Genomic DNA, 25,784 nt, shown 5'->3' on the forward strand with positions numbered 1-25,784 from the left:
CCCCCAGCCTGCCCATGGTGCTGGTCTGGACCTGCTGGCTGCTCCAGGGCCGCTCCAGGGCCGTGCCAGGCCGGGCCAGGTGGAAATGCTATGGAAGTTGCCAGGAGCTCACAAAAATACTTAGTGCTTTATTTCCGCCTCAAAGCCAAGGCGCCACACGCATGCAGGGACACGGATGGAGCCCGTGGATGGGGACACCGACGATGGACACGTGCAGCAGGACCTGCTCAAAGCCAGCCCGGCCCCAGCTCTGCCAGGGCCCCGCAGCTCCCGCTGGAGGAGGCTCTGCCCACCCTGGGAAGAGCTCTGGGACATCCCAGGGGACTCTCGGTGGTGGCTGTGCTCAGGTGAAGGGCAGGGGGGGACCCACACTGGTCCTTCCGTGGGCTGGGACAGGCCCTGGCAAGTGCAGATCTCCCCAAAATCAAGACAGCTCCAGGTGCCCCTTCCAGCAGCACTGTGGGACTGTCAGCCCCCATCTGCCATCCAGCCATGTCCCCTGTGCCCTCGCAGCCAGGGCTGCACACTGGGGGCACTGCTGAACCCCAGCAGGTCCCAGCTCCAGCCCCACGGCACAGGGGAAGCCATGGGGACGCTGGGGCAAAGCCCTCCAGCACCAGCACGCCCAGCCTTCCTCCTCAGACTGGGTTGGAACGGGCACAGCAGCCCTGGCACAGCCTGTGCTGCTGGGGGGCCTCTGGGAAAGGCAGGAGTGAGACCTGGATGCTCCCAGCACCTGCTGTGCCCTGTGTGCTCCCACCCTGCTCCAGGCAGTCCCTGCACGGCCCAGCACCTTCCTGCTCCCCTCCTGGGCACTCAGGCACACGTGGGCCAGGACCTGCCCCAGTCCAGTCAGAGAGCAGCGCCTGAAGCCAGCCCAAAAGGCCACCAGCCCTTTCTGAGGACGTGCCCCAAGACCCCCAGCCTGGAGGAGGAACCGTGAGACCCCCCAGGCCAAGAAAGGGCAGGGCAGGGCTGGACCCCCATGCCCCACCACTGGGACCAGCATCCTGCTCTCCCTGGAGCATTCTCCAAAGCAGCAGGTCCCTGTTCCTGCTCTGTCCTGCCCTCCTGGAGCTGGAGGGAGCCAGGACAGGGCTCCCTGGGAGAGCCCCCAGCTCCCCTGGAGCAGAGCTGCAGGTCAGGAGGGACAGACACTCGGGGACCTCGGCAGGACCCTCGCAGCAGCTCCACAGCAAACAGGCAGCCCTCCTGCAGCAGCACAGGGAAGAGCAGCCCCAGCACGGGGCTGCCTAGAAGTGCTTGTCCTCCAGCAGGGAGCTCACCACCAGCTCCTTGTTGCCGAAGTCCCAGAAGGCAGTCATGTGGAAGGCCATGTTGGAGAGGACAACCAGGTACTCCAGGAAGGCGAAGACAGTGTACACTGGGGGAGGAAGCACAGCAGGTGAGGGGCACCCACAGCTGCATCGGCCCCTGTCTCTGTTTGGGACAGCAGAGCAGGGGCTGGGGGGCTTGGGCCCCCCCAGGGAAGAAGCGTGGCCGGGCACCTGGAGCTTCCCTGGGCTGGGATTGCAAGGCAAGGCATCACATTAGGAGGATGTTAGACATCAGGAGGAATTCTTGGACACCAGAAGGAATTTTTTCATAGAAGGGCTGGTCAGGCATTGGAGCTGCCCAGGGAGGTTTGGAGTGCCCATCCCTGGAAGTGCCCAAGGAAGGCCTGGAGGCGGCACTGAGTGCTCTGGGCTGGGAACAAGGTGGGCATGGGGCACAGCTGGGACTTGCTGATGCCAGGGACCCCTTCCAACCTCAACAATCCTGTGATTCAGTGATTCTGGGAGCACCCAGCCCCCTCCCCACAGCCCCCCAGCAGCCCCCTCACCTCCAGGGCCGCAGTACCAGTTGTGGTGGAAGTAAACGCACACGGCGAACGCGAACGTGATGAAGGTGAAGAAGAAGAGCAGCTGCTTCCACTTGTACGACTTGCGCTCCTGGAAAAGGCCAAGGGCTGGCTGATGCCAGAGCAGCCATGCCATGCCATGCCATGCCATGCCATGCCATGCCATGCCATGCCATGCCATGCCATGCCCATCCCAGGGAAGCTCTGCCCTGGCCCCACACAGCCCCGGGGGGCTCTGCACCCTGGCCCCTCGTGCAGAGCCCCCCAGGCCAGCCCCAGGGGTGGCTGGGGCAGGGCTGTGCCCTGGGGCTCACACCTACATGGAGACACAGGTGTGAGGGAGCCATGGGGTCCCAGTACACAAGGTGCCCCTGGTGCTGGGGTGCTCAGGGGGCCCCTCGAGGATGGGCCAAGGCTCTAGCAGAGGCAGATCCCCGGGCCCGGGTGGCAGCAGGTGGCCCCAGGGCACAGGGAATTCACCGGGTGCTGCACCCCCTCACCCACAACAGCAGCAGGGAGGAGGAAACCACATGAAGGGCGGCAGCTGGGGCGGGTGCTGTGCTGGAGAGCTCGCCCAGCACGCCCTGGCACTGGAGGGGCCCCATCCTGCCCCCCAGCACCCCCTCTGATGGGGCAGGAACAGAGCACGGGGATGCTGCCAGCAGCCCCACACTCGCAGCTCAGCGCTGTCCCCCAGGGCTCAGCCTTTGTGACATGGCCAAGCCAGGGGCCAGGCCTGTCCCCTGTGACAGGCTCCCAGCCCAGCGCCCAGCACCCCAAAGCTGGGGCTGGGGGTGCAGTGACCCCCGGCAGGCACAGCAGGTGCTGGCTCCAATTTCCTGCCTCTTCCTCCCATCACCCTGAGGGTCATGGATAAGGATCCTGCAGCCTGGGGGGCAGGGAGCCCCAAGCTGTGTCTGGAGCCCAATGAGCATTGGGGCTGCAAGGGGGGACAGCCCCACAGAAGGGGCTGGGGATACCGCAGACAGCCCTGGCTGTTGCAGGTGGGAGGGGAATTTCCCCCTCGCCTGACGCTTCTCATGAGACAAAGATTCCATTCTGAGGGAGCGCTGATAACAAGGAAAATTTAAATTGCCCCATCACACTTTCCATTACCCCCGCAACGCGTGCCAGGGAGGAAAACCCAGAGAGGGAGGACGGATTGACGGGCACCTCACGGCGCGGGGACACGCGGGTGCCGCCACCGGCAGCCCACGGGGGCCGGGCTGGCCCTGCCTGCCTGCCCGCACCGCCGGTCCCTCGGGCCAGCAGCCGCCCAGCCCAGCCCAGCCGAGCGCGGGTGCGAGCGGCGGCGGCACCGGGAGCGCAGAGCCAGTTTCACACCGGAAAAGCGGCTGGGAACAGCGCTGCCACCGCGCCGCCACGGCAGCGAAGGGCTGCGCTGAGCCCCGGCACGGCCCCGCCGCACCCACGCACCCTGCCCGGGCCCCCGGGCCCCGGACCCGCACGGAACGCCTCGCTCATTGTCGCACACAACTCCCCAGGGAAACCCTCTCCTTAGGGACTTCTCTGCTTGAGAAGCTGAGAGGCTTCGAGAACAAAATGTAAGCAATGGTTATCTGCTGCTGTGGAATGCAACAGGTAGATCTTTGATTAGCTCATCTTAGATGTTCATAATTAATAGCAAATCACAGCCCAGCTAGCTCAGAGAGTCCGAGACAGCTGCCTTTGTTATTCATTCTTTTCTGTTCTTAGCTTAGCTAGCCTTCTGAGATGAAACATTTTCTTCTATTCTCTTAGTATAGTTTTAATGTATATATATATATATATATATATATATAGAATATAATAAATCAAGCCTTCTGAACATGGAGTCAATATTCTTGTCTCTTCCCTCAACCTAAGACCCCTGTGAACAGCATCACAGGCCATCCTGCCCAACGCCCCAGTCCTGCTGCCACGCTGGGGGAGCCACCCCGGGTGACCAGAGTGCCCTTGCACCTCTGGGTGCCCCCTGAGCTCCCCCTCTGCCAGTCTGGGCCGGGGATTATCACACGGATAATTAGGTGTTAATCCCTAATTGCAGGGCACAGCTGGCTCAGCCCGGTGCCAGGGGATCACAGGGCACCTGGTGACATGCCAGGAGGCTCAGCAGAGCTGGCTTGGAAGGTGGCACCTCAGAAGGCCACTGCAGGGGCACGGGCAGGATGCTGGGATGTGGGAGCTGGGATGTGGGAGCTGGAGTGCCACCCTGCCCTGCCGCAGCAGCAAGGGAAAGGGCCTTTGGGGAGCATGGTGGGAGCTCCAGGAGCTGCTGGATGAGGAGCTGCCCATGCCCTCGCTGGTGTGGGCTGGACCCACCGCCCTGCTCGGGGCTCGGGCAGTGCCAGGCACTGTCCCTGCTTCCCACGGCCCCAGCTCTGTGGGGATCCTGCACCCGGGGACACCCCAGGGAGGGCACCGAGATGAGAGGGATGGAGCACCTCTGCTGTGAGGAAAGACTGGGAGAATTGGGATTGCTCAGCCTGGACAGGACCAGCAACTCCCAGGACAGAGCCCTGGAGAGGAGCTGGCAGCTCCAAGCACCCTGGCAAGAAGCCACCAAACTCTGGCTGCCTGTGAGGAAAAAGGGGAGTTAGAAAATGGCCAGGATGGGTGCTCCAAGCCGAGCTGGTGCCAGGCTCCGCTGTGGCCTGGCTGGGGCTGCTGGGCTGGCACAGCTGGAGCTGCCAACTTCCTCCTGGCAAGACAGGCTGGGACAAGCAGTGTCACAGAGCCAGCCCAGCCCGCCGCGGCTGCATGTGTGTCTGGCTCAGAAAAGCACAGGGAATTATATTTAGTGCCCAGCTGGCGGGCCTGAGCTGAGGCACATTCCCCAGCAGGCAAAGGTGAGTCAGGAGCAGGAGGCTGGACAGCTCAGGGAGGAGAGAGTGGCTGCAGCAGAGAGCCTGGGGGCACACTCGGGGACTCTGCTCCCAGCCCAGCCCTGGGCACACTCTGCATGCTGCTCCCAGCCCATGGGCACACTCTGGCACTCTGCTCCCAGCCCATGGGCACACTCTGGGACTCTGCTCCCAGCCCAGCCCATGGGCACACTCTGGGATGCTGCTCCCAGCCCATGGGCACACTCTGGGATGCTGCTCCCAGCCCTGGGCACACTCTGGGACTCTGCTCCCAGCCCATGGGCACACTCTGCATGCTGCTCCCAGCCCATGGGCACACTCTGGCACTCTGTTCCCAGCCCATGGGCACACTCTGGCACTCTGCTCCCAGCCCATGGGCACACACTGAGATGCTGCTCCCAGCCCAGGGCACACTCTGGATGCTGCTCCCAGCCCATGGGCACACTCTGGCACTCTGCTCCCAGCCCATGGGCACACTCTGGCACTCTGCTCCCAGCCCATGCGCACACACTGAGATGCTGCTCCCAGCCCATGGGCACACTCTGGGATGCTGCTCCCAGCCCATGGGCACACTCTGGGATGCTGCTCCCAGCCCATGGGCACACTCTGGGACTCTGTTCCCAGCCCATGGGCACACTCTGGCACTCTGCTCCCAGCCCATGGGCACACTCTGGATGCTGCTCCCAGCCCAGCCCATGGGCACACTCTGGGACTCTGTTCCCAGCCCATGGGCACACTCTGCATGCTGCTCCCAGCCCATGGGCACACTCTGGGACTCTGTTCCCAGCCCATGGGCACACTCTGGCACTCTGCTCCCAGCCCATGGGCACACACTGAGATGCTGCTCCCAGCCCAGGGCACACTCTGGATGCTGCTCCCAGCCCATGGGCACACTCTGGGACTCTGCTCCCAGCCCAGCCCATGGGCACACTGAGATGCTGCTCCCTGCCCATGGGCACACTCTGGGACTCTGCTCCCTGCCCAGCCCATGGGCACACTCTGGATGCTGCTCCCAGCCCAGGGCACACTCTGGATGCTGCTCCCAGCCCATGGGCACACTCTGGGACTCTGCTCCCAGCCCATGGGCACACTCTGGATGCTGCTCCCAGCCCAGGGCACACTCTGGATGCTGCTCCCAGCCCTGGGCACACACTGAGATGCTGCTCCCAGCCCAGGGCACACTCTGGGATGCTGCTCCCTGCCCAGCCCATGGGCACACTCTGGATGCTGCTCCCAGCCCATGGGCACACTCTGGATGCTGCCCCCAGCCCATGGGCACACTGAGATGCTGCCCCCAGCCCATGGACATACTCTGCATGCTGCTCCCAGCCCACAGAAGGCACTGGGGCTCTCATTCCCCCACCCTGGAGGAGCCCCAAGCCCTGCAAATGCAGCTCTGAGGGCTGAGTGGCTGCTGTGAGCTACCACAGGAGCCTCCTGCTTCTTCCACTGCCTCCAGAGAGCAGAAGCACTGTGCCTAGCCCCCAGTTCCTGACTGGGACAGGGCTGACAGTGATCTTAAGCCAAACAGCAACAGCTCACTCTGCAGGGAGCGCCCAGGCCCTGCTTCTGCCCAGGAGCCACCATCCCTTTCTGAGGGACAGGTGGCAGCTGCAGGGCCGCGTGTCACACACAGCCCCAGCTCCCTGGAGGGTTTCCGGGTGTGCAGAGGGCCCCACACGGAGCTCAGCTGCTCACACAGGGCTCCTCTGAGCCGCAGCAGCGCTCCCGGGGGCGCTGAGGGAGCTGGGCTGAAACCACGCGTGGTCACCAGTGTGCTTGTGGTCCCTGCTGCTCACAGGGCCCCGCTGGCAGGGCCACAGCTCACACCCTGCTCCAGCGCTCAGCTCGGCCCAGGGGACACGGGGAGCTCTGCCCCACAGGCTCCTCCTGCGCCTCTGCACTGGTGCAGCCTGGGCTGGGCTCAGCACCCAGTGCCACCCCTGCCATGGCAGGGACACCTCCCACTGTCCCCAGTGTCCAGCCTGGCCTTGGGCACTGCCAGGGATGCAGGGGCAGCCCCAGCTGCTCTGGGCACCCTGTGCCAGGGCCTGCCCACCCTGCCAGGGAACAATTCCTCATTGCCAGGATCCCAGCCAGCCCTGCCCTCTGGCACTGGCAGCCATTCCCTGGGTGCTGTCCCTGCAGGCCTTGTCCCCAGTCCCTCTGCAGCTCTCCTGAGCCAGCCAGCCTGGTGCCCTCCTCATGCACACACTGGTGAGTGCTGGGGCCACCAGCCCTGAGCTGGGGGCGGTGAAAGTGTGTTTGCAAACAAGAAGTGAAACTGCTTTGCCCCAGTGCCCAGCTCTGCAACTCAGGGCTGGGGGAAGGAGGGTTTTAAGGGCGAGCAGGCAGCCAGGAACAGCAGAGCTGCCAGTCCAGGTGGGCACTGCCATGCCACGGCCAAGCACCAAGCACAGGGTGCAGTGATCAGCAACAGCTGAAGGCTGCCAGGCTCCATTTCCCTTTTCCACAGAATCTCTCTCCCCTGCTTTGCCCCCTCCCCTCCTTTTCTCTGTCCTGCTTTCTCTCTTCTCCCCTCCCACAGAGCTTTATTTTCCTTTCTCTCACCATTTGCCACCTCGAAACTGGAAACCGCCTGTACTTCCCCATTACAAACCAGTTCCTCTGCACCTTCCTGCCCTCACACAACACCAGTTGCAACAGGAGCCCCGTCAGACACGAGAAGCTTTTGCAAGAGCAATTCCTGTCCCTCCTACCATGCCAGACCTGGGAGCTCAAGCCCCACCTAAAGCAGTGCCAGCTGTGGGGCAGGGAAGGCACAGCCCCCCTGTTCCCCTCTCCTTGCAGCTCCCCACACAGAGCTTGTCCTGGTCCCAGGTTTGGCCCTGGAGAGCCTGAACCGCGTTGGGACCCTCTGCTGGGGAGGAGGGAAGGACAGAACACCGTGGGACCAGAGCCATTCCTCACCTGTCCCCTCCTGCCATCGCCAGCTCCAGGGCTGGGGGCAGCACATGTGAACAGAGGCCCCACAAGGGACACCAACCGAGCCAGAGTCTGTCCCCAAGGTGATGCACACAGAGGGATCAGCTGTGCCCTGGCCTAAAACAGCCCCACGAGCATGGCTGGGCAGCTCACTAGCACTGCACAGCCTTGGATGTGGCAGGGACGTGGCAGTGGCACCTCCTGTGTCCCACCCTGCCGAGCCAAGCAAAGCACGGGTGTCACAGGAGCTGTGCCGAGCCTGCCCAGGGCCAGAGAGTGGGACAATCCCCAGGAGACCCCGCTCGGCCCACAGGATCCATGGGAGGCATTGGTGGCACCAGCCCAAGGCCACCACGGGACACGGGGACGCGGCAGCTGCAGTGACCCGAGTCCCTTAGCCAAAGGGGACGCCTGGTGGTGTGACAAGCACTGTGCCACCTTCACCCCGACACAGCCGGCCCGGGCGCTGTGTCACCCCGCCGCGCCTTCCTCCTCCTCCTCCCCGACCCGTCACCCTCGTGGCCTGGGCGACAGCTCCATCCTGTGGCCGCGCACGAGGCGGGCGGGGACACCGCAGCTGGCACAGCGACACCGCAGCCCCGGTGGCCTCGGGTCAGGGCTGGCCCTGGACGCCTCCTGTCTCCTCGGGGAACCCCCCAGCTTTGGGGGGAGCACCCACCCCGAGGGCGGCCCCCCTCCACCAGCAGGGGTGTTCCAGGACGGCAGGAGGAAGCGAGTGGTGGCACTGTGCCAGGTGGTGGCATGCTCGGCCAAGGTGTCACCGCGCTCCCTGCCCTTCCCCTCGTGGATGTGCAGATTCCTTCAGCCCATGGGTAGAGTCACAGAAAACAAGGAGGCTGGAAAATCCCTCTGCGAGCACTGAGTGCAAGTGCACCGCAGCAGAGCCAAGGCCACCATTAATCCGTGTCCCAGAGTGTCACACCCACACAGCTGTGAAATGCCTCCAGGGATGGGACTCCACCCCTGGCCTGGGCAGCTGTGTCAGGGCTGGACAGCCCTGCCGAGGAAGTGATTATCCCAATATCCAATGTGAACCTCCCCTGGCACAGTTGGAGGCTGATTCCTCCTGTCCTGTCCCTGTTCCCTGCGAGCAGAGCCCAAACCCCCGTCTGTCCCCTCCTGTCATGAGCTGTGCAGACCCACAAGGTCCCCTGAGCCTCCGTTTCTCCAGGCTGAGCTCCTTCAGCCCCTTCCCCAGCTCCATTCCCCTCCCTGGACGTGCTCCAGCCCTCCGCAGGCTCTCTTGCCTTGAGGGGCCTAAAGCTGAGCCCAGGATCTGGGATGCCTCACCCCTGTCCATTGCAGGGGACATGAACCAGCCCCAGGGGTGATGTGGCAGGGGAGGAGATCTGGGGCCTGGGAGGTCTCACCCAGAAAAAAGGCCAGCCAAAACAATATGACAGAAATAAAGGAAGCTGTGGGAAAGCTGCCAGGGAATGACTGTGAGCTCCCTCTATTCCCATATCAGCAGGAAGAACAGATCACTTCCCAGGGAGAGAGGAGAACCTCAGAACCTCCACAAGTCCCTTTCCTTAGGAGACTTGCAGCCAAACAGCTGCTGGAAGCTTCTTTCCCAGGTCTCTGGAGTCAGGCAGCAGGACAGGCTCGCTGAATTGGCGGAAGGGCAGGATAAGCAGTGGTGACAGAGCAGGAGCTGCTCCAGGAATGTGGATCTGGGGCCCACAGCACCCATCCTGCTGGGACTGCAGAGCTCAGCCCCACAGCACTCATCCTGAGAGCACTGCAGAGCTCAGCCCCACAGCACTCATCCTGCTGGGACTGCAGAGCTCAGCCCCACAGCACCCATCCTGACAGGGCTGCAGAGCTCAGCCCCACAGCACCCATCCTGACAGGGCTGCAGAGCTCAGCCCCACAGCACCCATCCTGCTGGGACTGCAGAGCTCAGCCCCACAGCACTCATCCTGCTGGGACACAATCCCCAGGCACAGCACCTGCCCTGCAGTCCTGCTCAGAGTCCCTTGGGAGAGGCTTCTCCAGCCCTTGGCATCCTCCCAGCCTGGGACACAGGCACACACCTCCCACGGGCTCTGCTCTGCAAACTGACATCTTCCTGGGCACCACAAATCCAGGACCCCTCCCCGTTTAACACAGGGACCATGAGTGCTGGACTGGGATCAGCTGGGGAGAAGTATCCTGAGGGGAAAGGACAGACGATTCCAGGCAGTCCAGATCCATAGGTGAAGGAAAAGTGTACAGAAGCAGGTCCTGGCACCTCATGCATGCCTGCCCCATAATCCAGGACCAAGCTGGATGCCCTGCCCAAGGCCCAGGACTCACACCACAAACCACACAGAAGCTGCACTCAGGCAATGGGGCCAGGAGTCCCTGTCTGGATCCTCCCCCAGACCCGCTGCCCCCACAGGCAGCCCCTGCACCCCCTGACCCTTCCCCAGAAGAGGAGCCAGAGCCAGCCTGCTCACAGTCATTCTGGAGCAAAGGGAGAACAACTCCTGCTGCCCACTGCTCCCAGCTTGCAGGACCAGCAATGCCCAGCACAGGGAAGCCAAATTCTGTTTAGAAACAGGCATGGAGAAGGGATGAGCAATCCCAACCCACAGGGATGCTGAGGGGTTTCCAGTATGATCTCTCAATGAAAACTTAATCAGATACTGGGAGGAAATCCTTCCCTGCCCAGAGCAGCTGGTACTGCCCCTGGATCCCTGGCAGTGCCCAAGGCCAGGCTGGACACTGGGGCTGGAGCAGCCTGGGACAGTGGGAGGTGTCCCATGTCCCATGGCAGGGGCGGCACTGGGTGGGCTTTAAGGTCCTTTCCCACCCAAACCATTCTGTGGTTCTATGATAAAACAAGAAAACAGGAAATAAAAAGCTTCCTTCCCGTTTTGCTTTGGTAAATGGATTTTGGTGAGTTCTGCCATTTCACCTGCTGCCGTTGGCTCCTCTAGCACCTTCACAAGCAAGGACAGCCAAAGCCCTTCAGTGCCAGCCCAAAGCCCCCTGCCAGCTCCCAGCACGGCCCCAGAGCCCCCTCCCAGCTCCCAGCACAGAGAGAAGAAAGGAAAGTGTCTGTACCTCGGGACTTACTGTGTGTTTCTTAGTCATTCTCCAGAGGATGCAGGTGAGCAGCATGTGGCCCAGGGCCGACGTGATGAACACGATGAAGGCATTTTCGTGGATTGCTGGATTGACAAACAACAGGTTTCCTGTTCAATCCAAGCCAGGAGCACAAGGGGAACTTGGGGCAGGATTTGGGAAGGCTTTGTGCTCTGCTGGGAGCCCCAGCACTTCTAGTGATGCTGGGACTCCAGTGGGGTCTTGGCAGGAGACAGGCACAGCACGGCTCCATAACCTTCTCCTGCTGCCTCAGGGCCCCCTGGAAGGGGATAAAAGTGCCTGGAAGGGGATAAAAGTGCCTGGAAGACTTATCCCAAAGTGCCTGGAGGGTGTTTCTGTGCTTTGGAACCACAGCTTCACACAGCTGTAAAGTGACACTTGGGAGCAGCTCAGCATTGCCACTGTTGTTCTAGGGACAGAGAAAGTGAGGAATGGGGAGGGGGTACAGAGTGAGTCAGTCCAAAGTCCATCTTCTGCCCCCCTGTATTACCTACTGCCCACTAGCAGCATCAGCAGCCTCATGTGCAGCCTGAGGCTGCCTTGTGCATAGCTGGACTAGCCCAGGTACGGGATCAGGCTGGGAAAGCAGCTGGAGCAAGGCTAAGGCAGAGCTGCTCCCAAGGCCCCATACAACCCCTGCACCTTCAGGTGAGAGATTTTCACAAGTGCTGCTCTGAAAAGAACTTCCCTTCCCCAGAAGCTGAACCTCAGGCTGAATTCCCAACCACGTGAACACCAGGAATGCCCATCCCTGTCTGTCCTGTCCATGCCAGGGGAAGGGAAGCACGCGAGGAGAGAGGTGCCAGCAGGTGGGAGAGGTCAGGGCAGGGTGCCCTGCAGGGATGGAGAGAGGTCAGGGCAGGGTGCCCTGCAGGGATGGATGGGGAGAGGTGAGAGCAGGGTGCCCTGCAGGGATGGATGGGGAGAGGCCAGACCGGGGTGTCCTGCAGGGATGGATGGGGAGAGGTCAGGGCAGGGTGCCCTGCAGGGATGGGGAGAGGTGAGAGCAGGGTGCCCTGCAGGGATGGGGAGAGGTCAGGGCAGGGTGCCCTGCAGGGATGGGGAGAGGTCAGAGCAGGGCGCCCTGCAGGGATGGGGAGAGGTCAGACTGGGGTGCCCTGCAGGGATGGATGGGGAGAGGTCAGGGCAGGGTGCCCTGCAGGGATGGGGAGAGGTCAGGGCAGGGTGCCCTGCAGGGATGGATGGGGAGAGGTCAGATCGGGGTGTCCTGCAGGGATGGGGAGAGGTCAGGGCAGGGTGCCCTGCAGGGATGGATGGGGAGAGGTCAGGGCAGGGTGCCCTGCAGGGATGGGGAGAGGCCAGGGCAGGGTGCCCTGCAGGGATGGGGAGAGGTCAGGGCAGGGTGCCCTGCAGGGATGGATGGGGAGAGGTCAGGGCAGGGTGCCCTGCAGGGATGGGGAGAGGCCAGGGCAGGGTGCCCTGCAGGGATGGGGAGAGGTCAGGGCAGGGTGCCCTGCAGGGATGGATGGGGAGAGGTCAGGGCAGGGTGCCCTGCAGGGATGGGGAGAGCTCAGAGCAGGGTGCCCCGCAGGGATGGGGAGAGGTCAGGGCAGGGTGCCCTGCAGGGATGGATGGGGAGAGGTCAGGGCAGGGTGCCCTGCAGGGATGGGGAGAGGTCAGGGCAGGGCGCCCTGCAGGGATGGATGGGGAGAGGTCAGGGCAGGGTGCCCTGCAGGGATGGATGGGGAGAGGTCAGGGCAGGGTGCCCTGCAGGGATGGGGAGAGGTCAGGGCAGGGCGCCCTGCAGGGATGGATGGGGAGAGGTCAGGGCAGGGTGCCCTGCAGGGATGGGGAGAGGTCAGGGCAGGGTGCCCTGCAGGGACGGGGAGAGGTCAGAGCAGAGTGCCCTGCAGAGATGGGGAGAGGTCAGACCGGGGTGCCCTGCAGGGATGGGAGAGGTCAGGGCAGGGCGCCCTGCAGGGATGATTAACCTGAGCACGGCAGCTCAGGGCTGAAACTTTCCCCAGGGCCGGGGATTAGTCTGGGGTGAGGATCCCAGGAAGTGGGTCAGCCTCAGCTCCCAGGGCTCTGCACCAGGCTGGCCCTGCTGGCCAAACCTCAGAGCAGCACCTGCATTTCCAAGGGCAGGGCCCTGGCCTGGACAAGCTGGAGAAGCCCCTGGGGCAGGTCAGGCTGCAGACCCTGCCATGAGAGGGGCACTGGGACACCTCACCATGGGGACAGGGAAGGCTGGCAGGAGACAAGGAGGGTGAGCAGGACAGGGACAGGTCCCAGAGCACAGACCTCTCTTGGAATGTTGGGGGACACAAGACAGATGCTGCACTTTGGACCTGGTTAACATAAGAGATTTGATAACAGGATGCCTTGGCAAAAGCAAACGGAACTTTGAAAATTAGACCTAGATTGTAAGAAGATTAAATCAGACAGGTTTACCAGAAAAAGAAAATCCCATTAAACTCTGCAAGCAAGAGATGCTGTTATATGCATAAGTTTGTGTGTGTGATTTTAGCCTAACTATTGCAGTACACATTACTAATCTCCCTGAAATAGTATATAAGTGTTTGTATCCCACAATAAAATTGGATTCTGATCACAGAGTCAGTCTCCCTGTCTCTCTCCATCACTGACAGACCTCCATCAGCAGGAGGTTCCTGCCCTGCCATCCCAGTCACTGGGATCCACCACAGAGCATCCTCACCCCAAAGGCTGTGGGAGATCCTGGGACTCTGCTCAAAGCACCACAGCCCTGAATCCCAGAACAGTTTGGGTTGAGAGGGACCTTAAAAACCTTTTCATCCCACTCCCTGCCATGGCAGGGACACCTCCACTGTCCCAGGCTGCTTCAGCCCCAGTGTCCAGCCTGGCCCTGGGCACTGCCAGGGATGCAGGGGCAGCCCCAGCTGCTCTGGGCACCCTGTGCCAGGGCCTGCCCACCCTGCCAGGGAACAATTCCTCATTGCCAAGATCCCACCCAGCCCTGCCCTCTGGCACTGGGAAGCCATTCGCCTTGTCCTGGCACTCCATTCTTTGTCCCCAGTCCCTCTGCAGCCCACAGCTGGACACAATATCCATCATCACCATCCTGCTGTGCAGAAAAGCCAACACATTACAGCCCTGCTGATACAGCCCAGCACAGGGTGTGTTCCCACTGCAACAGCACCACCTTGCTGGCTCCTGCATTTCAGTGCTCCCCACTTAACCCCTGGTGCCTCCTCCAGATCTTAGGATGAAACAGCAGCTGCAGACCAGCACTGGCACTTGTGTTCCTCTGAGATGAGACCATGTGGGGGAAGAGAATTTCCCAGTCTGTCATGGCCAGGTTCTGGATACATGGATTTATCCTGAACAACTCTGATTCTGTTTCCAGGAGCTATCAGAGGGCTGGAGCCCCTCTGCTCTGGAGCCAGGCTGGGAGAGCTGGGGGTGCTCACCTGGAGAGGAGAAGCTGCAGGGAGAGCTCAGAGCCCCTGGCAGGGCCTGCAGGGGCTCCAGCAGAGCTGCAGAGGGACTGGGGACAAGGCCTGCAGGGACAGCACCCAGGGAATGGCTGCCAGTGCCAGAGGGCAGGGCTGGGTGGGATCTTGGCCATGAGGAATTGTTCCCTGGCAGGGTGGGCAGGCCCTGGCACAGGGTGCCCAGAGCAGCTGGGGCTGCCCCTGCATCCCTGGCAGTGCCCAAGGCCAGGCTGGACACTGGGGACAGTGGGAGGTGTCCCTGCCATGGCAGGGGTGGCACTGGGTGGGATTTGGGGTCCCTTCCCAATGCAAACCAGTCTGGCACTCTGCGATTCTATGAAATTTTGCCCAGAAACTCCTGGCGAGGGTATGTGAAGGCAGCTGGAGCAGAGCCAGCTCAGAGCCCAGCCCTGCTGTGGGGATGGAGGGGAAGCAGCATGAGCTCTGACCCACCTCAGCCCTGGATCAGGCCTGGGCACATGGGTGGAACCAGGTGCCAAGGCCTGGTCCAGGCTCCATCCCCAACCTGAACCCAGGGCTTCAACCAAGCATCAGCAACCAAGAACTGTGGGAAAAGCAGAGCTATTTGCATGCCACGCACCCTTCATTCCTCTATAACCACTAACTCCAATGCACTCCCTGGGGGCTCTGAACTGTTTTCTCTCCCAGCCGCAGGGAGAGGGGTGGGCAGGGGGCGACACCTACCATAGTTTTCGGTGGAGGACACGTAGGTGAGGATGAGGAGGGCGAAGTTCTCGACGAGGTTGAGCAGCAGGGTGACGTGGCACAGGCGCAGGTAGCGGGGGTGGGGGCAGTGGCAGCTCTGGTAGTGGTTCCAGTAGGCCACGGCCACGAGCAGGCGCGGCGCCGAGTGCAGGCCGATGCACAGGCGCCACACGTAGCGCTGTGGGGTCTCGCCCCCGATGGCCGCGCTGATGGACGGCAGGTAGTTGGGCACCTGCGGGGACACGGGCCCGTGGGGACAGGCACGCACAGCGTGCCCTTCCACGCGCTGGAACTGTCCTTTCTGTAATGCCCAAGGAGGTAATTCCTAGCCCCAAAGCCACGGGATGTATCATGGCAGTGTCCCGGTCCATCCCACGGGGTTGTGGATCCCACAGCCCTGCTGGGGCAGGCCTGGGGCGCTGGGGGGCCCTGCCCAGGTACCTGCTCAGGTTTCTCACTTTTACTCTCCCGATTGTCCAGAGAATCCCAGAATGGCTTCGGTTGGAAGGACCTTAAGGCCCAGGGACACCTCCCACTGTCCCAGGTGCCCCCAGCCCCAGTGTCCAGCCTGGCCTTGGGCACTGCCAGGGGTGCAGGGGCAGCCCCAGCTGCTCTGGGCACCCTGTGCCAGGGCCTGCCCATCCTGCCACTCCCAAGATCCCATCCAGCCCTGCCCTCTGGCACTGGGAAGCCATTCCCCCTTTCCTGGCACTCCAGGCCCTGCCGAAGTTCTCCTGCTGGAGTGAGATGTCTCCTGCCCTCCATCTCCAGCTCGTGTCCAGCTGCTCATCAAGCAGCCTGAAAGCCCTGAGCCCAATCCCATCCCACATGGAGCTCCAGGCCCTCCCTCCCTGACACCTGTGGCTCCTCTGAACTCCAGCAGACCTGGGGCAGCAGCTCTGCACCAACCCCTCCCCAGGATGATGTATTTCCCTTCAGCTTCCCCACCTTTATTCCTCACTGCAATAACCCCCAGCGTGCCCAGTCCAGACACCAGCCTGACCAGTCTGAGCTGCCTTCAGTCCCAGCACAAAGCCAAACCTGCTGCTGCCAGTCCTGAGGCACCACAAGGACAATGAAACAATGCAGCTTGCTCTGGATTCTGGAAAACTTTGGTGTGAAAGCCCAAGAGAGGAGCCCAGAAGGAGGGAGAGGAGGAGAGAGGAATCCAGAAGGTTGATACAAACCCAGGAGGAGAAGAGAGCCCAGAGGGAGGGAGAGGAGGCCAGGAGAGGAGAGAGAAGAGCCCAGGAGGAGGGAGAGGAGCCCAGGAGGACACAGGAGCTCTGTCACCCCCCAGGAACACGGATTTCCCCCAGGCAGTCTCTCACCCCACAGTGGGTCGCAGTCGTCTCACGGAAGTTGAAGAGCAGAGACCAGATGACACAGAAGAGGAACCCAAAGAGGGGGCAGAACACAGTGCCGAGGGCCAGCGTGGTGAAACGCAGCCGGAACAGGATCCCGTCCCGATCCAGCGGCAGCGGGACCTGCAGCATCTTGGAAACCTGGAAATAAACAAACCAATGTCTGACCGGGGTGCTCTGTCCTGCTCTGGGCAAGGTGACAAGGTGGGGATCAGTCACAGGCGGGGCTGTGACCCCACACGCACAGCTCAGCCCCTCACACCCTGAGTGACCCCACAGCTGCAGGATGGGCAGCCAAAGAAATCCCATTGTGCGGACACAGGCACCTCGAGACTCACGGAGAACAGGGAGCAGGGCAGAGCAGGGCAGAGCAGGGCAGAGCAGGGCCGTTCCCTGCAACCCTCCAGAGGGATCTGGCAGGAAGGGCACGTGAACCCTGTCCTGTGGCATCCATCCAGACCATTCCCTGTGCTCGGGGCAGCGCTGACACAGCCGGGCCACCGCTGTCAGTCCCGCCGGGAGCCGCAGCTCCTCCGGCACAGCCCCGGCTGCCTCAGCCCCGGCTCCCACAGCCCGGTTTCCCCGGCTCCGGCTCCCACAGTCCCGGCTGCCTCAGCCCCGGCTCCCACAGCCCCGGTTTCCCCGGCTCCAGCTCCCACAGCCCCGGCTCCCACAGCCCCGGCTTCACAACCCGTGTTCGCCCCGCCGCACCCGGCCCTGCATGGGCAGCGCTGCCTGGAGCTGGGCCAGGGCAGGGTTAGGCTGGATATTGTGAAAGGTTCTTCCTATCTTCCTGGCACTGCCCAGGCTGCCCAGGGAATGGGCACGGCCCCGAGGCTGCCACAGCTCCAGGAGCCTTTGGCCAGCGCTGCCAGGGATGCCCAGGCTGGGCTTGGTGGGCTCTGGGCAGGGCAGGGCTGGCACTGGGGGGTCCCTGGGGGTCCCTTCCCTCAGGATATTCCATGGCTCCGCACACCCCCGGCTGCAGGGTCAGGGCAGCACAAGCCCCACACAACAAAACGGGGCTGTCAGGTCGGGAACGCGGGGACAGGCACAGCGATCCCCAGCCCAAAGGGATCCCCTCAGCCCCAAGGGATCAGGCTGGGATGGATCCCACAGCCCGGCTGCGGGACAAATCGGATTTATAGACAATCCCTGAGCCGTCTGGGCAGTGCCCCAGGGCAGCACGGCCACTGTACCCGCACCAAAAGCCCCCCAAAACAGGGGACCGAGCCCCAGGGAAGGCACCGACCCCAAGCACCGAGGGGCCACAGAACGAACGCAGAGCTCAGCCACACCCGCGCTGCCGGGCACGGACTGAGAGAATTATTGAGGGTAAAAGCAAAGAGAAAGGGAAGCTCCAAAGGGCCGGGTGTGGAAGGGGGTCCCCGGCCGGCCCAGGCTCCCCTCCCCGGGACCCCCCGAGGGCTCCCCACAGCCCGGGGCGGCGGATGGAGCCTCCCAAACCGTGCTCGTCCCTCGGAGCCACAGCTCCCCGTGCCGTGGGACACCCCGGGGACCGCACGGCAGGAGCCCCGCAGCCCCTGCCCTCCTTCCGCGCGGGGGTCTCGCCCAAAGAGGGCAAATAAAAGGCAAAGCTTTTGTACCGCGTGTTGAATGGCCGGACCCGTCCTGCAGGAGAGGGGCTGCAGCACCCCGAGAGCTGTCCCGGGTACCGCACACCCTCTCAGACCCCTCTCCGGGCACCCCCCGTTCCCCCGGGGTCCCCGCAGGCGCCCCCCGCCCCAAGACCCCCAGGCTCCGCAGTGAGTGACGCCTCGGGGCACCCCACATTCCCCCAGAGACCCTCCCTGGGACCCCTCCCCAACACCCCCATGCCCTCGCTCACCGCTCAGTCCCCGTGGCGCTCCCCCATGGCCCGGCCCGGCCCGGCAGCCCCACCACGCCTCCTCCGCCTTTTCCGCCTCCTCCTCTTCCTCCCTTTCTCCCACCTCTTCCTCTCCTTCCCCCGCCCCAAAAACCCGCTGCGGCCCCTTTAAGAGGCGGGGCCCAGCTCCCGCGCGCCGCCACGCACGATTGGTCCTCGCGGCAGAAGCCCCGCCCCCTCTAAACGCCCCGGATGTCAGGGTGGCGCCGCGACACGGGCCGTTCTGGACCCTTCCGCGGCGCCGAGCCCCGCCCTCTCCGCCGCCCGCTCGACCAATGGGCGCTCAGTGCGCGGCGCAGCTTCGCCCAATCAGCGTTGAGCTCGGGGCGAGAGCGGGGGGGCGCGGCCAATGGGAGGCGGAAGCGGGGCGGGGCCGAGGCGGCGCGCGGGGGAGGCCGGGAGTGCGCGCGCGGGCTGTGACGCAGCTGCGGCCCCGTGAGGCGGCGGCGGCGGCACCGCGGGCCCGAGCCGGCCCGGCCGCTCCGAGCGGCGCTTCCCGGCACCCGCGGTGAGCACCGGGGCCTGCGGGGGCTGCCCCGCCCGCCCCCCGCGCCGAGCGACGCGGCCCGGCCCGGCCGCCCTGCCCTCCCGGCGTGGCTGTGGCGCCGCCGCCAGGCCTTTTGTGCCGGGAACCGGGCAGTCCCGGAGTGGGGGGGGCGCGGAGAGGCCCCGGGACGGAGGGAGGGCCGGAGGGAGGCGGGAAGGCCGTGAGCGGCTGGGATTTCCCGGCAGCCGTGCCGCGGCTCTCTCCGCAGATACCTGGCCGCTTTGGGGGATTTTTAGGCCTTTTTGGTTGTCCCGGTGCGGGTCCGGTGGGAGATTCCGGGTGTTTTCCGCGGGGGATACGCGGCTCTGGATGCGGGTAACGGCCCGGCGCTCCCCGGGGCCGGGAGTTATTTGCGATCGTGTTAAATAGTCGTACTTTAAAGTTGGGTTGGTTACATGTGACTTGAAGTTATGTTGGTGATGTGGGTTTGTTTGGGTGGTTCTGGGGGATTTTCTGCTGTTGCAGTTAAACTTCAATTAGAGCTTTTTGGGGCGCGGGGTCCCTCCTCAGCTGGGGCTGCAGCGAGTGGGAGGGGGATCCTGTGTAAAACCCTCGAGTGTTACTAATTCTGCTCCAGCTCTTGGGTTCACTGAATCCCCAAACCCCTGGGGCTGGCACAGCCCTGCCAGCGCATGCAGTGCCAGCTGTGCCCACCTTGTGCCCAGCCCAGAGCACTCAGTGCCACCTCCAGGGCACACCTGCAGCGGATGGGCACTGCAAAGCTCCCTGGGCAGCCCCTGCCAAGGCCTGAGCTCCCTTTCCATGGGCAAATTGCTGCTGCTGTCCCAGCTGAGCCTGCCCTGGCCCAGCCTGAGGCCGCTCCCTCTGCTCCTGTCCCTGTTCCCTGGCAGCAGAGCCCGACCCCCCGGCTGTGCCCTCCTGGCAGGGACTTGTGCAGAGCCACGAGGGCCCCCGAGCCTCCTTTGCTCCAGCCTCAGCCCCTTCCAGCTCCTCAGGGATTCTGCAGCCCCTTCCAGCTCCTCAGGGATTCTGCAGCCCCTTCCAGCTCCCTCAGGGATTCTGCAGCCCCTTCCAGCTCCTCAGGGATTCTGCAGCCCCTTCCAGCTCCTCAGGGATTCTGCAGCCCCTTCCAGCTCCTCAGGGATTCTGCAGCCCCTTCCAGCTCCTCAGGGATTCTGCAGCCCCTTCCAGCTCCTCAGGGATTCTGCAGCCCCTTCCAGCTCCCTCAGGGATTCTGCAGCCCCTTCCAGCTCCTCAGGGATTCTGCAGCCCCTTCCAGCTCCCTCAGGGATTCTGCAGCCCCTTCCAGCTCCCTCAGGGATTCTGCAGCCCCTTCCAGCTCCTCAGGGATTCTGCAGCCCCTTCCCAGCTCCATTCCCTGCCCTGGACACGCTCCAGCCCCTCCAGGGCTCTCTTTTCTCTCAGTAGCCCAGAACTGGACACAGCCCTCGAGGTGCAGGGGAGGACGGTTGGGTTTGAGGTAGAACAAAATGCTTGCTGTGGGAGGGGGAAATCTTTCCGTAACAACCCTAACACATTTTCTCTTAAAATATGATTTTTTAGTTTTCTTCTTAGGTAGAGTTTGGCGTTTAGTGATCTCAGGACAATGTGAGAGCAGTGACTTAGAGGAGCCACAGAAAATGAGTGACTTGTGAGTTTGCAGATAAGGCTGAGAGTCACAACATCGGACAGCAGGAAAGTGCAGGTGATTTTTATCTGGCCTGAAAGGGAAACTTGCACTGGCCCAAGGGGAGGTGCCTGAAAATGTTCCATAGGAATGGAGAGGTGTCTTTGGGAGCAGATTCTGGTGGAGAAGGACCTGGGGGGTCAGCCTGGAGAAAAGGATGTGCAGGGTGGACTTTTCCACTCTCATATCTCCCTGATAGGGGGCTCAGCTTGGACAGCAGCAGGAATTTGCCCATGGAAAGGGAGCTCAGGCCTTGGCAGGGGCTGCCCAGGGAGCTTTGCAGTGCCCATCCCTGCAGGTGTGCCCTGGAGGTGGCACTGAGTGCTCTGGGCTGGGCACAAGGTGGGCACAGCTGGCATTGCATGGGCTGGCAGGGCTGTGCCAGCCCCAGGGATCCCATGGAAGAAAGTGAGGAGGGCTCAGGGTGCAGTGTTACCCTCTCCCAGGAGCTCCTCTCAGCTTGGGGAGCTCTGAGAGTTTGTCAGAGCAGCTTTTCCTGGCTTTTAACAGGATCATTTCACTGAAATTCCTCTTCCTGGGACAAATGAGGCCTGTAAGGATTTGCCTGTGGATGTGTGGAGACCCTTGACACTCCAGAATTGTGTGGTGTGTCTGTTGGAGTAGTTGGAGGTGACACTACAAATCCTCCTTTTGTTTCTCCTGCCAGGGGAGTGGGATTGGGCTGGTTGTTCTGGGCCGGTTTGGTGTCCAGCTGCTCAGGGGTGGGGGGAGCCAGTGGCTGCTCCCAGCCTGGATTTGGCCATTCCCAGAAAGTGCTGCTGCTGTTAGGGAAACAAGCACTTCAGTTTCAAGGATGGGCACATGGATGTAGCAGTTTCCCTGGGGGAGGCTGTGCTGAGCAGTGCCCAGTCCCTCTGTGCTTGCCTTGGGCACAGAGAAAGGGCAGCTTGGGCTTTAGCTGGAATTGTTTGCCTTGGGAATATTCCTGGTGTTGCCCATCCTTGCACTGCTGATGGTCTGCAGTGCTGTGTGTGGCTGCTGCTGCCAGGAGTACCTGGGAATGTGGGGAATTCCTCATTTCCTGCTGAATCTGGAGGGGGTGGGGTAGTGCTAGCTTTTTTTTTGTTGTTATTGGACATTAGTAATGTGTATTTCTTCTGGTTAGTATTGTTGTTTTCTTCTGGCTAATATGGCTTTTGATGGGTCATTACACCCATTATTTTTGGTCAGCATGGCATTTTTGGGGTAATGCTGACTTTTTTAACTTTTGCTAATTGGCTTTTTTTGGGTTAACATGGCATTTTGTATTTCTAGTTCTAGCTTTTTTTTTTTTTTTTCGTTGCTAGTAGTGCTGTTTTGGGGACAATATGAACATTATTTGGGGTAGCACTGGCTTTTTTTGTTAATCTGGCATGTTTTTGGCTAATCTGGAGCTTTCAGTGGTGAAGCTGCAGGAAAACACCCCACAGTTCCCCACAGTGTGCCCGAGGAGGTGTGGGGATTATTGTGCTGGGATTGTTGACAAACTCAGAGAGCTGGAGCAGAGTTTGTATCTGTTTGAGCTGGGGGAGGAGGCTGGGAGAGGCAGTAGGGAATGCTGTAAAGAGACCGTGGGGGCTGGAGAGGGAACTGGGCCCAGCAAAACTCCCCTGGAACAGCAACTGCTGGGAAGTGGGAGCAGAGGGAGGCTGGGTTCCTGTAATCCCTGAGCAGTGCATTCCCCTCTGCCGGGCTTGAGGCAACTGGCAAAGAGGGTGGGACAGGGAAATCATTCCTGGAAAGCCCCAGGATTGCTGTGGGATCGCTGCAGCCCACGACACAGGCCGAGATGGGCAGGAACTCCAGCTGTAATTAAAGGTCACACCTTAATTTTAGGGACTCTGATGTTTAGTGTCACTGGAATGTTTGTGCCTTTGACCCTCCTGGGGTTGTGGGCAGGGTTTGGAATCACACAGTGCCGTGGGGTTGGTGCTGAAGGAGTCTGGTGGGATTGCTGTCCTCGGCAGTGAGGGAGATGGAAAATGAGTTTGCAGGGTGAGCTTTCAATCAAACCTGAATTCTGCTTTCCAGGTCTAGGAAGAAAACCTGATACATCCTGAAAATGTTCAACAAATCCTTTGGAACTCCGTTCGGAGGCAGCACCGGCTTTGGGACAACTTCAACTTTTGGGCAAAGTAAGTGAAATATCCAGGGTGGCTTTAACGAGGTGTCTTTCCTGGAGTACAGCTCAGAGAATGCCAGGGAGGTGGTGATCCCTCGTGGGATGGAATTAGGGAGCTGCTGGGTGCTCCAGCTGCCTTGGAAGGGGTTCACCCTGAGGCTTCACCCCTAAGCAAGCTTTCAGTTTGGGCAGACAACCGGGGCTCCGTGTCTGCTGTGGGAATTCCTTCTGTGGGAAGGAGGAGTGGAAAACGCGGTGCTTGGGGACGGCGGTGTCACTGGGGTGTTTGGGGCTGGAACAAATCCATGGTGGGGTTGTTGGGAAGGCCTGGAAGGAAGAGCTGTGTGTGTTCTGGGAATGTTTGTGGAGCTGCAGCCTGAGGGGCTCTCTGGGCTGTGCTTGCAGATGCTGGCTTTGGTACCACCAGCGGAGGAGCCTTCGGGACCTCGGCCTTTGGCTCCAGCAACAACACGGGCAGCCTGTTCGGGAGCACGCAGAGCAAGCCAGGTACTGCCCCAGGGGCTGGGGAGGGAGGGAGGGGAGAAAGGGAGCAGCCTGAACCGAGGAATTGTCAACGAAAATACCCAAAAGGTGCAGGAACTGTCCAAGCTCCCAAGCTGAGGAGGTTGTGAAGGATTAACAGCCTGTTTCTGTCTGCAGGAGGGTTGTTTGGGTCCACCACGTTCAACCAACCAGCCACCTCCTCCACCAGCACTGGCTTTGGCTTTGGGACATCCACTGGCACATCAAACAGCCTCTTTGGAACCACCAGCACTGGAGGGAGCCTCTTCTCATCCCAGAATAATGCCTTTGCACAGAACAAACCAGCTGGTTTTGGAAGTGAGTGAGACTGGCACCCCTCTGCTGATGGGTGGGAGAGCAGTGGGAGCTGGGACAGGGTCAGGGTGGGGCTGGGGGGTTTCTCCTGGAGGATACAAGGACATCTTTCTTCCCACAGCAGCCAGGGAGGAGCCCACATGCTCCTGAATCTAGCTGTGATTCCAGCCCTGCATTTTAAAATCAATTACCAAACGTTGTTGGTTGGAATTGTTTATCCTGAATACTGTTTTGGTGCTGTTTGGTTTTAGGTTTTTATCCTGTGGCAGAGCAGTTACAATTGGGTTTGTCTGGCAGGAGAAGACAGGGAATGCTATTAAACTCTTCTGTAATTTCACAAGGCAACTGCAACTGCTTGCAGCCCCTTCTGAAAAAAAGAAAAGGAGCCTTGCTGATTTTCTTTATTATAAAGTTACTGTGTTGTTTTCTTCCTGCTTGGAAGAAAGGAAACTGACTGCTGTAGAAGGAAACTGCTGTGGTGTGTCTGGTGTTTCTGGGTGCTGAGTTAAGGACGCTTCTGCAGCAGGGAACTGCATTAGCAGCTCCATCAGCTTCCAGCTTTGCTGACAGATTCTTTTTCCCAGCAGATTTTTGCATTTTCAAACCAGTTTTTAATTTGAATAAAGTGTTATGGTTTAAATTTTAAACTTTGGGTTTGTTGTAATACTGATGTTGTTATTTTTTATGCTTTATTCAGACTTTGGTACGAGCACCAGCAGTGGGGGGCTCTTTGGGACCACCAACACCACTTCCAACCCCTTTGGGAGCACATCTGGCTCTCTCTTTGGCCCAACCAGCTTCACTGCTGCTCCAACTGGCACCACTATTAAATTTAATGTAAGTTCTGCTCTTTCTTCTTGCTCCACCCCATTTACTGTGGGAGGTTTTCAGTTTTGCAGTAGTTTGTGTGATGTCTTGGTCACTGAGTGAAAAAATGAGTTCATGTGCAAGTGTTCTGAACTGATTTGAAAACACATCCGTTCTCAAACACTGTAGAGTTCCAGGCTTGCTGGGTTTAGAGCCAACACTGAAGGAGTGAAGGAGCTCCTAAAGCTGAGCCTTCCCAGCAAATGCTGTGCAATTCAAGGTGATGCATGGCAAATGCTGGCAGCAGTAGGGGTTAGAGGCATCTTGGGATGGGTGAGAATCAGCACAGCTGTGCTGAGCCAGCCTGGCTCTGGGAATGGGACCTGGAAGGCGAGGAGTGCTGTTCCGCCTCCTCTGGACGAGTCCCCTTTAAGACAGGATTCAGTAACTGCTGCAAAGTTCCGTGGCAGTTGGGCCTGGAGGGTGGCCCAGCACAGAGGCCTGGAGGAACTGGGCTCCCTGGGGCCTGCTGCAGCAGGGACTCTGCTCCCCAAAAACTTGCTCGTGCACATCCCAGCCCTCTTCATTTCCTGACTGAGCTGATGTAAGACTGAGGCTTTGGGGGCACAGCTGTGCTGCTGCCTGGGCTCTTGCAGTGCTGCTGATATGTACTTCCATAGCACTGTTAAAAAGAGGGGGGATACTGGAATTCATGCAGAGCTCCAGGGTTTGAGTCAGAGGCTGAGGTAAACTGCTTTAAAAGTGAAACTGAAAGCAGAATTGCTGGGAGTTGTTTTGAGTGTTCCTGTGACTAATTCCACTGTTGATCATCATTAAACACACCTGGGTGAGGCCTCAGCTGTACAAATAATGAAGGAATCATAAAACCGTGCAATCACACAAAAATGGGCTGGGAGGGACCTTAAATCCTACCAGGTGCCCACCCTGCCATGGCAGGGACACCTCCCACTGTCCCCAGTGTCCAGCCTGGCCTCAGGCACTGCCAGGGATGCAGGGGCAGCCCCAGCTGCTCTGGGCACCCTGTGCCAGGGCCTGCCCACCCTCCCAGGGAACAATTCCTCATGGCCAGGATCCCACCCAGCCCTGCCCTCTGGCACTGGCAGCCATTCCCTGGGTGCTGTCCCTGCAGGCCTTGTCCCCAGTCCCTCTGCAGCTCTGCTGGAGCCCCTGCAGGCCCTGCCAGGGGCTCTGAGCTCTCCCTGCAGCTTCTCCTCTCCAGGTGAGCACCCCCAGCCTGGCTGCAGAGGGGCTCCAGCACTGGAGCAGCCCCATGGCTCCTCTGGACTGGCTCCTGGAGCTCCACATCCTCCTGCTCTTGGGCCCCAGGGCTGGAGGCTCTGCAGGTGGGGTCTTGCCCGAGCAGAGCAGTCACACAGAGCCTCAGGTCTGTGCTGGATGTAGGATTTCCCAGGATCTGCAGGGAGTTGTGGTTGTGTTCCCCCAGGTGTGGCTGGATTTTAACCTGTCCCTTCCTCCCTTCCCTCAGCCCCCGACCGGCACGGACACCATGGTGAAATCCGGCGTCAGCACCAACATCAACACCAAGCACCAGTGCATCACTGCCATGAAGGAGTACGAGAGCAAGTCCCTGGAGGTCAGTGC

At 61.0% G+C, this 25,784-nt stretch overlaps 2 protein-coding genes across 6 annotated transcripts in view; one reads left to right on the forward strand and one right to left on the reverse strand.

Moving 5' to 3' along the window:
• Positions 1 to 108: 108 nt before the first annotated feature.
• Positions 109 to 18,237, reverse strand: PGAP2 (post-GPI attachment to proteins 2). 2 transcript variants are annotated; one of them, XM_058019183.1, is made up of 6 exons: positions 18,162 to 18,237; positions 16,280 to 16,453; positions 14,928 to 15,180; positions 10,756 to 10,850; positions 1,844 to 1,952; positions 109 to 1,384 (listed from the first exon to the last, which is right to left on the reverse strand). In XM_058019183.1, exons 2-6 carry the CDS (start codon positions 16,442 to 16,444, stop codon positions 1,254 to 1,256), a joined length of 753 nt encoding a protein of 250 aa, XP_057875166.1. In that variant the 5' UTR covers positions 16,445 to 16,453; positions 18,162 to 18,237; the 3' UTR covers positions 109 to 1,253. The 2 variants fall into 2 exon arrangements, with proteins under 2 accessions (XP_057875166.1, XP_057875165.1); XM_058019182.1 differs by having other exon boundaries at positions 10,744 to 10,850.
• Positions 18,238 to 18,633: 396 nt separating this feature from the next.
• Positions 18,634 to 25,784, forward strand: part of NUP98 (nucleoporin 98 and 96 precursor) — a 38,108-nt gene continuing 30,957 nt past the window's right edge. For 3 of the 4 annotated variants that reach the window (XM_058045041.1, XM_058045043.1, XM_058045044.1), the window contains exons 1-6: positions 18,634 to 18,708; positions 22,427 to 22,530; positions 22,923 to 23,024; positions 23,178 to 23,357; positions 24,052 to 24,191; positions 25,669 to 25,776. In XM_058045041.1, coding sequence (XP_057901024.1) covers positions 22,458 to 22,530; positions 22,923 to 23,024; positions 23,178 to 23,357; positions 24,052 to 24,191; positions 25,669 to 25,776 — 603 coding nt within the window. In that variant the 5' untranslated portion in view covers positions 18,634 to 18,708; positions 22,427 to 22,457. Of the gene's footprint in view, positions 18,709 to 20,271; positions 20,414 to 22,426; positions 22,531 to 22,922; positions 23,025 to 23,177; positions 23,358 to 24,051; positions 24,192 to 25,668; positions 25,777 to 25,784 lie in introns of all 4 variants that reach the window. The other variant, XM_058045042.1, reaches the window with a different exon arrangement.

This window comes from Melospiza georgiana, chromosome 2 (genome assembly GCF_028018845.1).
Source record: "Melospiza georgiana isolate bMelGeo1 chromosome 2, bMelGeo1.pri, whole genome shotgun sequence".
In the NCBI taxonomy this organism is placed as follows: Eukaryota; Metazoa; Chordata; class Aves; order Passeriformes; family Passerellidae; genus Melospiza; species Melospiza georgiana.